The sequence below is a fragment of the Balaenoptera acutorostrata genome, chromosome 5 (genome assembly GCF_949987535.1).
Source record: "Balaenoptera acutorostrata chromosome 5, mBalAcu1.1, whole genome shotgun sequence".
Lineage (NCBI taxonomy): Eukaryota > Metazoa > Chordata > Mammalia > Artiodactyla > Balaenopteridae > Balaenoptera > Balaenoptera acutorostrata.
Genome location: NC_080068.1, coordinates 56,688,932 through 56,701,463, shown reverse-complemented (window position 1 = coordinate 56,701,463; position 12,532 = coordinate 56,688,932). Strand labels below are relative to the sequence as shown.

The following is a 12,532-nucleotide window of genomic DNA, read 5'->3' as shown; positions in this document are numbered from 1 at the left end:
GAGAAGAAAGCCATACAGAGTCACGGAAACCAAACAGGGAATTTAAAGGTATGGTCTGTCAACAATGTCAGATGCTTGAGACATGAAAATGGACGAGGATTAAGGGGACACTATGGGGATTGGTCATTAGGCAATAGATGACTTGAGAGTGCGATCTTATTCCACTGTAAAGGCAGAAGGCAGAGTGCAAGATAACAAGTAGTGGGTGGGTAGTGAGGAACTACAGATGAAGATCGCAGTTAGGATTGGCTGTGGGGCCCCTTGTTCATAAGTTATGAAGAATTTCAAAACAGTGGTAGCAGACCATTAAACCAAGCATGAGACCCAGTGCAAGTACACAGTTCACATGACCACAAAGCTGGCCCTGTTTGTAGTCCAGTTTTTGGCAAAGCAGGGCAGGCTGGATGTGACAGTTTCTTTCCATCCTTTGAAACAATCCCTGGTGCACATGGTCACTTGACAAGCTGTAAGCAGGAGAGAAAAAATATCTACAGATTATGAGGCAAAACAACTTGGTTTGGTTACCGGCATCAGGGCATATCTGGAAAGTCTCACTAATTAAAAGGATGGCAAGCTTTAAAGGTCCAAGTTTTAAAACATGGGTATGACTCTTGTGATGCCAAATAATTTTAGTAAACTCAGAGTCTGAAGGAACTTTAGAAAATTATCTAGTATAGTGTCTCATTCTGTATAGGAATCACCTGCACACTCAATACAGAAAACATATCTAAGATGTGACCAGTTTGTAAATTCTTAATGACAGCCACCTCACTGATTTTTGACACAGCATTGTTCACTTTTGGTCAGCTCTCATTTTAGATAATTATTTCTACTACTGAGTCTGAAACATTCTTCCTTTAACTTATACATATTAATCCAACTTTTGGCTTTAAAACAACACATGGTTTTAAAAAGCCCATCAAATATTTAAAAACTGCCACCATGTCCCCCCTTAGTCTCACTTTGTCAACTACAGATTATTGGTCCCGTCAGCTCTCTCCTTCTCATCTTTGACCTTCTCTATCTTAAAATATAACCACAAAGGATGAACATGTTATTATAGATATGTCAGCATAATACATTGCCTGGGCTTTATGCAGGAAAATACCACCTAATAGAAATCTCTGGGAATGTGCTATTAATGTGGTTTTCTTTTTTTTCCCCCCAGAGATGAAAGGATTTCCTGTAACATCTCTAAAATAATTAAAAAAAAAAAAAAACAGGGGTGAGGGATCCAATATAATTTGCCTCCTCTATGGATGATATTGTGTCAGTTATCTAATGCTGTGTAACAAACTGCCCCTAAACCATGGTGGTTAAATCAACAACCGCTTTATTTGCTCGTGACTCTGCACATCAGCAGTTTGGACTGGATTCAGTTGGGCAGTTCTTCTGCTAGTCTCACCTGGTGTCATTCACAGGACTATAACCAGCTGGTGGCTTGACTGGAGCTGCAGGGTCCAAGTTGGGCTCATTCGCACATCTGGTGCTGGTGGTCAGCTGGGGCTGGCTGAACCTCTCTCTTCATGTGGTCTCTAATCCTGGAGGAGGTTAGCCCATGTTCTCTCACATGAGAACTCGGAGTAGTTAAGGAGGGAAGGGTAGCCGCATGTACTTGGGCTAGGAATTCTTAGTGTTGAGAACAAAGTATGGCCCTCTTGGAGCTTTTCATATAGAAGAAGCTGTGAACTGAATGATTCCAATGATTATGTTCCCACCCGTTTGCCAACAGCACACTATCTTGATTACTGTATCTTATGTACAGGGGTTATTTTTCTTCCTTTCTTTTAAAAAATTATCTAATTTGTATAAATAAAATTCTTTTTGGTGTATAGTTCTATGAGTTTTGACAACTATCACCACAATCAAGGCACAGAAAGTTGCATCATCTCAAAAAAAACCCTAATGTTCTTCCTTTTTAGTCAACCCTTCTTCTCACACACAATCCCTGGCAACCACTGATCTGTTTCCATTCCTATAGTTTAGCATTTTTCCAGAATGTCATATAAATGAAATCACAGTATGGAACCTTCCGAGATTGATTTCTTTCACTCATTATAATGTATAGATTCACACAAGTGTTGTGTATTAGAGCTCACTCTTTTTTATTTATGAACCGTATTTTTCTGTAGGGAGGTACCAGTTTGTTTATCCATTCACCAATTTAAATATATTAGGGTTGTTTCCAGTTTTGTGAAATTATTAAGCTATATAAATATTTATATGCAGATTTTTGTGTGAAAATAAGTCTTCATTTCACTTTGGTAAAGTATCTAGGAATGAGATTACTGGGTCATAAGTATATGTCTAACTTTTTATAAGAAACTGTAAAACTCTTCTCACAGGTGGTCCCACCTTTTTACATCTCTACCATCAATGTCTGAAAGCTCTGGTTGCATCCTTGCCAGCACTTCATATTATCTTTAAAAAAGTTATTCTAGACGCAGATGTAGAGAATGGACTTGAGGACATGGGGAGGGGGGAAGGGTAAGCTGGGACGGACTGAGAGAGTGGCATGGACATATATACACTACCAAATGTAAAATAGATAGCTAGTGGGAAGCACCTGCATAGCACAGGGAGATCAGCTCGGTGCTTTGTGACCACCTAGAGGGTGGGATGGGGGGGGGAGGGAGGCGCCAGAGGGAAGGGATATGGGTATATATGTATACATATAGCTGAGTCACTTTGTTATACAGCAGAAACTAACACAACATTGTAAAGCAATTATACTCCTATAAAGATGTTTAAAAAAAAAAGTTATTCTAGTAAGTTTGTAGTGGTATCTCTGTAGTTTTAATATGCATTTCCCTAACAATTAAGGATGCTGAGCATCTTTTCATGTGCTATTTGCCATTCATATATCTAATTTGGTAAAATATAGGCCTAAATATCTTGCCCATATTTTTATTGGGTTGTTTTCTTATGGTGGAATTTTGACAGTTCTGTTCATATTCTGAGTACAAGTCCTTTGTCAGATATGTGATTAACAAATTTTTTTTCATTCTTTTAACAGCATCTTTTGCAAGGCAGAGTCTTAAATTTTGATGAAGTACAATTTATCAATTTTTGCTTCTATGGATTGAACTTTTGGTGTTGTAGCTGAGAATTCTTTGCCTAACCCAAGATCATGAAGACTTTTTTCTTATGTTTTCTTTTAGAAGTGTTACAGTTTTATTTATTTTTGGCCATACCACACAGCTTGTGGGATCTTAGTTCCCCGACCAGGGATCGAACCCAGGCCCTGGCAGTGAAAGTGCTGAGTCCTAACCACTGGATCGCCAGGGAATTCCTAGTTTTATGTTTTAATTTAGGTCTATGATCCATTTGGAATTTTTGTTTAAGGTGTGAGGGATGAGTCAAGGTTCATTTGCATTTAGATATGTAATTGTTCTAGGACCATTTGTTTATAAAGATCATCCTTTCTTCATTAAATAGCCTCTACACCTTCATAAAAAATCGATTCAACATGTTTTTTGTGAATCAGTTTCCAATGATTATGTTCCTACCCTTGTGCCAACAGCACACTATCTTGATTACTGTAGCTTTATAGTAATTCTTGAAATCAAGAGGTATAAGTCTAACTTTATTCTTCTTAAAATTGTTTGGACCAATCTAGTTTCTTTGCCTTTTAGTTTAAGTTTTAGAATCAGCTTGTTGTTATCTACAGAAAAATTCTCCTGGGTTTTGATTTGGATTTTGTTGAATCTATAAATCAATTCAGGGAGAAGTGACATCTTGAGAACACTGAGTCTTCCAATCGAGAAAGAAGTATATCCCTCCATTTATTTATGTTGTCTTTCTTTTACAATGCTTTTGTAGTTTTCAGCATACAGAGCCTGCACATATTTCGTTAGATTAATAGCTAAGTATTTAATTTTTTGGTGCTACTCTAAATGGTACTGTTTGAAAAATTCTCAACTCCAATTGTTCATTGGTATTATATAGAAATATAATTTTTGTATATTGATCTTATATTCCAAGATTTTGCTAATATCACTTATTCATTTCTAAAAGCCTTTTTTTGGGTTGTTGATTCCTTGGAATTTTATATGTAGAAATCATGTTACCTGTGACTAGAGACAGTTTCAGTTCATGTTGTCCAATCTGGATACCTTTTATTTTTCTTGTATTATTGTACTTACTGGCTGGACTGTCTAGAACAATGATGAATTGAAATGGTAAGAGTGGACATCCTTGTCTTGCTCCCAGTTTTAAAGGAAAAACATTCCACCTTTTACTAATAAGTATGATGTTGGCTATAGTTTTTTTATTATTATTATTATTTTTAAAATGCCCTTTATCAAACTGAGGAAGTTTCCTTCAATTACTGGTTTGCTGAAGTAGTTTTATTTTTGTTTTTGAATCATGAAAGGATGTTGAATTTTGTCAAATGATTTTTCTGTACCTATTGAGATGATCATGATTTTTCCTTTTATTTGATTAATATGGTGAATTGATAGATTTTCCATTTTTGAACCAGCCTTGCATATACCCACTTGATCATATGTATTATCTGTTTTTCAAAACAATTTTGTCTAGTTTTGGTATTAATGCAATGCTGGCATCAAAAAATGAGCTGAGAAGTAGTCTCTTTTCTTTGTAGTCTGGAAGATGTGTGTAGAATTGGTATTATTTCTTCCTTAAATATTTGGTAGAATTCACCCTATAGGCCTGAAGATTTCTTTGCTGGAAGGTTTTAAACTATGAATTCAGTTTCTTTAATTGAATTTAGATGTAGGACAATTCAGGTTATCTATTTTTTTCTTGAGAGTATTTTGGTACTGTCTTTCAAGGAATTGGTTCATTTTTTCTGAGTCTTCAATAAATAGTCTTCTGACCCAGGGCCTGGTACAGAGTGGAAACTGATGGATGTTGGTGGAATAAATGGATGACTGAATGCCTAAGCATAGCATTGGGGAAGGAGGAAGCAATATTCTGTTTCCCAGAGGAAAACTGTCACTCTCAGAAACACAAAAGGACCATCACAATTAACTGTACATGTACTACATTCCAGGCTCTATGTGAAGAGCCAGGATTACATGAATCATCTTGCCTTACTGCTCCCAAGAATCTTATGAGGAAGATATACTATCTATCTCCATTTTATAATCAAGAAAAGCAACACTTTAGTTTTCACATACATTTAAAGAAGTCACACACGAAGCTAGTAAGTGAAGCTTAAATCCAAATCCACGTTCATTTCTGAAACCTCTTTAAAAAACCTTCTTAGTGGTTCTGCAGCTCCAGTGATAAATATTTGTGTATATTCATATTCTCTCTCCCCTCACTCCATCCTTTCCTGTGTCTGTGGGTTAGGAGTCTGGACCTGGCTTAGCTGGGGCTTTTGCAAAGTTGCGATCAAGGTGTTGGCTAGGACTGGGTTTTCATCTGAGACTTGACCTGGAAGGATCCATTTTCAAATCAGGTTGTTTGGAGAATTCACTTCTTGCAGCTCTAGGATTCATAGCAGCCAGCTTCTTCAAAGATACCAATTGAGATGGAGGTAGGGAGAAGGAAGGAGGGACTATTGAGCAAATCTACTAGCAAGGTGGAGTCTTATGCAATGTAACATAACGATGGTATTGACATCCCATCACCTTTGCCATATTCTATTGGTTACCACGATTCCCATTTCCTGGTATTCACACACTGTGTAAACCCTGTATCTTGAGGGTGGGTTGCAACTGTAACTTGTTTGTAACCAGTAGTGACTTGCAACCATATAGGTCCCTTTACTCTCCCCTCCATGTTATAGTTGTCATATATATTACATCTACCTAACACTGAAAACCCCAACAAGCATTATAATTTTTGCTTTCAATTGTTATAAACATAGTAAAGAATGTGAGAAAAGTAGTCTATTATTACCTAGATAACTCCCACCTATTGCTCTTTCTTTTTCCTGTGGTATCATTTATCTTCAACTTGAAGAACTTCTACTGAATCTATCCAGTGATCTTTTTAATTTCAGTTTTATTTTGAAAATTTCTGCTTGGTATAATTTTTCTTCCTTTGTAGAGAACATCTATCTTACTGTTTGTTTTAAGAATATTTATCACCACCTTATGGAGCATAGCTCTTCAAAATCTTTGACAATTTCAATATCTTGGTTATTTTAGTGTTGGCATCTGTTGTCTTTTCCCTTAAGAAGTGGTCTCGTTTTTTTGCCTCTTTGTTTACCAAGTAATTTTTAATTGTATCTTGGATATTTTAATTTGAATATTATGTCATGAGCCTCTGGGTCCTATTAAAATCCTCTGGAGATTTTTCTTTTAAGCAGGCAATCCTCCTGATTAGATTGAATTAATTTTGCCTTACTTTCTCTGGGAAGTGTTCCAATATCAGTTCAGTTTCAAAATCTTTGGTATGTTGCTTTGGGGCTCTCTTACGCATGTATATCTCAGGAATTAGCCTGGGACTTAGGCAGTGGTTTCTTTAGTTTAGTTCTCTGCTATTACTATTATTCTGGTGGCTGAACTGGTTCAGCTTGCTTTGTGATCAGGAACAAATTATCAACCTCCCTGCATTTTAGATTCCCTTGTTATAGGAGTAGGGAATGACAGATGAACAGAGTTAGAAGGAAACATGAAGAGAGACTTCAGATAGTCACACTGTCTTCTGTAGAGTAATATATTTTCTTTCAAAAGCAGAATGATGATGGAAGAGTAAACTGGAAGAGTAAATGAGAGTGGAAATAGGACTTTCTAAGAAAAACTACAAAAAAGGTGAAAATCCACTCTGACACATACTGCTGAAGCTTTCAAGTACAAGCAGGAAAATTGTTCATGTTGAAAATAAAGAACTACCCTCTTCCACATTGGTTCAATCAAGCTTTCCCACCCACAATTTCTAGGCCAAGAATCCACCACAGAAGGGAGAAGAGAGAGGTTGAAGAAAAATCTACATATTGCATAAAATAAAATGGTAAAACTATTATACTTTCATGTATCTTGGTAATTTATTATTTTCAAAAGGAAGATATTACTTTTAAAGAAAATTATCTCTATCTTCCTGATCCTGATTACAAAGTCACTTACTTGGATACCAGAATTAAACACTGCAGCATACAATTTCATTATCTTATCAGAATGAAAACAATTTACTAGAAAACCATAGTATATGGCTGTGAGGGTAACTCATAGATATATGCATTCCCATGCACTGATATAAGTTGAAAACATATGGTCCTTTCTAAATGGAGTTTTTATTTCCCAGGGCTTCAGTTTAATACATTTACCTCTATACAATCTCCACAGCAGATTCTCTAGTTCTCATAAATTCTAGCAATTCCAAAAAATCCTCACAAGATTTTGTTAAAATCTGATTTGACCAATTTATGAAATTTTAAGTTATTTTAATTACCCAGCTAAAAACTAGAGACATGAAAAGTACTAGGAGAAGTCCTTTCCCAACGGAAATACTCTATGCCACACTTTTTGGTTATTGGCAATAAGTGAAATTTATCATTTTCCATGTTTTCCCTCAAGTTGTCTCTTCGCTGGCTCAAAGTCAACCCATACCTCCTTTTGTAAAAAACATTAATTTATAAGGATGGTAAAAGGCTACATAATCACCCATTTCACAAATACAACACAGTATGAGACTAATCACTTAGAATTCCTTAAAAATACTAATTCTTCAGCCCCACACAAGATCTACTGAACCAAAATCTCAGGGACATTTTTTCATAAACTTTTTTTTCTTGAAAAACAGGCTTCTAAATTGATGGTCATTCAAACTGGGAATCAACTAAGAATCAAAAGATATGGCTTATATTCTACTCCTGGTTCTAATTATTTCAATGTTTGGCTTCTTTGGTTTCTTCATCTGAAAAAATGAAGGGGTTAGCAATGGATTCTTAAGGTCCTCTTAGCTCCAACACCTTATAAAGATGTATCTTTATAAGAAGAGGAGAGTAGATCACAAACACACACAGAAGAAAGACTACGTGAGACAGAGGGAGAAGATGACCATCAACAAAGCCAACAAGAAAGGCCTCAGAAGAAATCAACTCTACTGACACATCAATCTTGGACTTTTAGCCTCTGCAACTGAAGAAATATATTTCCGTTGTTTAAGCCACTCAGTCTGTGGTATTTGTTATGGCAGCCCTAGCAAACTCATTCAATGAGTTATCTAGGATGCCTAAAAATATGCAGACTCCTAAGCAGCCCTCAGACTGAGTGAATTAATTTCTGGGGGTTGGTCCAGAAATCTGCTCTTTTAAAACACATCACAATAAAGTTTACTACACACAATAAAGTTTGTGAAATACTTCTCTGAAATCTACTGTAATATCAACTGTTAACTGATGCATAGATTACAAAAGATCGACCTATCTATCTCTTATTCTCAAGGGCCTCACAATTAAGTTAGTCCAAATATAGATAAGCAACAAGAGACTCAAGAGCTCCAATTTGTTACCATCTCAAATGTTAAGAATGAATTCTTGCAATCTAAAAGAAATGCAGTTCTTAATATAGGACGCTTAAAAAAATGAACTCTTGAAGATAGTGAGGCAAAGTGGTTGACTGCAATAAAGTGAAAGGAATGGACAGGGAGAAAGAAATCAAAGCCCAGGGCCTGACCAAGGTGGAGAGTCTAATAGAAGGCCACCAACACATTGAGCTGGGAGAAACAACAGGAAAAGAGCCACAAAAACTGCAGAAATTGAAATTGACGAAACCATAAAATGGCCCTCATAGTTTAAATACATGTTAGACAATATCTGCAGAGGATGGGAAACTATAAAAAGTGTTCTAGCAGTTTTAAAAAAGAGAACCAAATAGAACTTATAGGACTGAAAAATACAACCAAAATTAAAAACAAAATGGATGGATTTAATAGTATGTATGAAACAGATGAAGAGAAGTAAAGTAGAATATGTGTCAGAAGAAATTATACAGTATAAATCCTGACAAGACAAAAACAATTGGAAAATACAGAAGAGAGGGTGATAAATATATGGAAGGCAGAGTAAGTCTGCCACGTGTAATGAGAATCCTCATATAAGAAAAGAGAATGGGGATATAGGCAATATGTGAAGGAGTAATGAACTAACAAAAGGCACAAATCTAGATTCAAAGAGCTGAACAAATCCTAAACAGGATTAACAAAAGAAATCCATACCCAGACACATAATTATACCACATACAATGAAAGCAGATATTTGTTTTTGAGATGCAATATTTAGCTTGACAGTTGACTCAAGAGCCAAAGAGGAAGTCTTAAGAGAGTAGAAAAATATTTCCAACATGTTGAAAGATAATAAAGGCCAAATTAGAATTTTACATTCAGCAAACATACCTCTGCAGAATGAGAGCAAAATAAAGATATTTTCAGACAAAGAAATCATGAGCAAGTATGCTACCAGTGGACTGTCACAATATGAAATTCTAGAGGAAATATTTCAAGTAGAAAGAAATTGATTCCAGATGGTAAGCCTGAGGCACAAAGGAGAATAAAGAGTAAAGAAAGTGATATATATGTGTGTGTATAAATATAAACATTGACTATATAAGAAAATAATAAAGTCTATAGAATTAAAAGACGTTGAAGTACTTGACAATGGAATTAAAATACAAAACAAATAAAATACATGACCATAGTATGCAAGCTGCTAGTTAGACAGTTGTTCTAGTTATTACGTCTGGGTAACAAATAATCCCCAAACTAAGTTGCATGAACAATCCATGTTCACAGATTCTGTGGGGCAGGAATTCAGCTGGGCACAGCAGGGATGGCTTGTCTCTGCTCCATGAAGTCTGGGGCCTGGAATCACTTGAAAACTTGCTTACTCATATGTCTGACACCTGATGCTGACTGTAGGTTAGGGGTCTCAGTTTCTCTCCTGGGGGCTAGTTTAGGCTTCCTCACAACATGGTATCTGGATTACAAGGGTGAGCTTTCCAAGAGGGAAAGAGCAAGCAAAAGAGATTGAGAGCCAGCCATGCAGATGCCATATAATCTTTTATGATCTAACCTTGAAGTTGTGCAATAACATATGCTGCATTCTGTTGTATTAGTTGAGGTAGTCATAAATTCTTGTTTCAAAGTAAGTGGAAACATTCTGTTGCTTGATGGTGGTTGGGGGGTGGCAAGCTTCTAGAAAAGCATGTGAGACTACAAATATCGCTGTGGCTATCTTTGGAAATTATAATCTTCCCAAATGTAAAGATAATGATTAACTTTGGTCTGACTTAATCTGAATATGCATGTTGTAATATAGGGTAATCATCAAAAAATAAAAGCCACTAAAGTAGTAAAGAAAAAAATGTGTATAGTTCAGGAAAAGAGAAACCGTATTATTTATATTAAGAAAGAATTTAACATAAGGAATTGGTTAAACAGGTTTTGTGAGAAGTCAAAATGTCAGCAAGGGACACAACTATTAAAGGGAAGAAAGTAGGATTATTAGAACCTGGAAACCTAGAACAGATACCCTGCAGAGAGCCAGAAAAAAGGTAGACCCTGGGAACCAACCACAACTACTGGGAGAAAAGCCATTGCTGAGGTGATGATGATGATCAGGAAGCAAATGGCAATGGTCAAGTCTCTTCTCCCGTTCTCCAGCTTTCCAGTCTCCTTCTAGTGCCCCCCTATTTGTGGAACCTAAAGGAAGCTAGATGGTGAAGGAGAAATATAGTTTGCAAAGTTCCAGAATACAGAAGGTTGTCTAGAATTGAGAGACAGTTAATAATTGGCATAAATGGAATTAAAAAACAAAAGTAAATACAAATTTAAAAAGGCAAGAGAATAGAGAAAAAGAATCATAGAACAAGCTAGACAAAAAACAAACCCCCATAAAATAAAATGGCAGACATAAATCTATTAGTCATGATATTAAATGTAAATGGCTTTAGTGTTCCAGTTAAAAGACAAAGAATATCAAATTGGATTTAAAAAAAACCCCCAAATCCAAACTCTATGTCAGTAATGAAGGAACACTCTCCTAAAAAACCCAAGAGTTGAAGAGGAACAACCCCTAATGAAAAATGGAAAATAAAGGCTGAAAATGAATGAGGTAAGCATCTACCGCAAGAAATTAGAAACAAGAACAATAAAAAACTCCAAACAAAATAGAAAAAATAAGTAATATTGATAAAAGCAGAAATTAATGAAACAGAAAACAAACATAGAGAGGATTAATAAAACCAAAATTTGGATCTCAGAAAAAACAAATCACTGTCCCTATTTAAAGATTATGTAGACTATCCAAAAGAATTTGCAAATAACTTACAAGCATCATTAGAGTTTAGTAAGTTTCTAGATACAGAAGCAATACAAAGATATCAATTACACTTTACACATAATCAACAGAAAATAAAGTGGGCTGAGTAATTTGGATTTAACATTCTCACTTGAGAATATTTAGAAATATTTCAAATATATTTGAAAAAGTATTGGATGATATTAGAAAGCTAAGTTAGTGAATAATTATCAAGTTAATATCTGGGAGAAAATAGAAATTCATAAAGGAAATGAATTCTTCATTTGTGACCACTTGTACCCTGGGAGATTTTGCAGATTTTTAAGAGGCTACTGAGAAGCTGAGCAGAGCTAAGGGACTTGGGATTCAAAGGTAGAATGTAGTGCCAGCCAAGAGGTGGGGGCACTAGCTCTGGTAACCCAAATCCACACTTAGTAAGCCTGGAGAGTTTCTGAAGTAAGGATTAACACGAAGTAAGGGCACTAGTACAGTTAGCTCAGCTCTGAGTCACATGGATGACTCAGAAAATCTCAGTTTCTGAAATTGGGTCAAAATGATCCTGAATTACTAGTGCCCAAGTGCCTAGTAGAGCATATAAAAAAACTCTGTGGAGGATGAAAATATCTTATTGGGCATCAAATCGCAGTTGATCTTTGAACAACACGGGAATTAGGACACTAACCCTCTGCACAGTTGAAAATCTGCTTATGACTTTACAGTCAGTCCTCTGTAACCGAAGTTCCATTTCCACAAATCATATAATACTGTAGTATGTAGTATTTAGTGAAAAAAAAATCCACACATAAGTGGACCCAGGCAGTTCAAATTTGTGTTGTTCAAGGGTCAACTATATTTCTACAAGCAAGCTTTCAAATATAATATTGGCATACAATTAAAGATAACCACACAGACTTTCTGTTTGAATTAAAAAAAAAAAATCCCACAAGGACTCAGAGGCAAAGAATATACAAATCAATTTTCACTGCAAAGTAAAGGAGCTGTTACAGTGGAGGATTACTGGACTGAATGTCAATATTATGACATAGTATGAGTGTGTTTCATGTTTGGTAATTGCAATCATTGTTGCTTTTGTTGTGGTCATCCATGTACAATGCTTGGTGTCAGTCTATTTTTCTCTTGTAAAAATAAAATACAGTGTGTGTGTGTGTGAAAAAAAAAAAAAGATAACCACACATACAAGGATACAAGATAAATAAGAATTAGCAGAAACAAAAATATAAAAAGAGACCCCAGGAGAGCTTCAGATTTGGGAATTATTAAACACAGACTATAAAATAATCATGCTTTTCATGTCCAGGT

The 12,532-nt window shown here is 35.7% G+C and overlaps 1 protein-coding gene across 1 annotated transcript in view; it reads left to right on the top strand.

Moving 5' to 3' along the window:
• The window catches only part of STAP1 (signal transducing adaptor family member 1), a 44,396-nt gene extending 37,478 nt beyond the window's left edge, over positions 1 to 6,918 (top strand). The window contains exon 9 of the mRNA XM_007193545.2: positions 6,857 to 6,918. Within this exon, the coding sequence (XP_007193607.2) occupies positions 6,857 to 6,918 (62 nt within the window). The remainder of the gene's footprint in view (positions 1 to 6,856) is intronic.
• Positions 6,919 to 12,532: the final 5,614 nt, after the last annotated feature.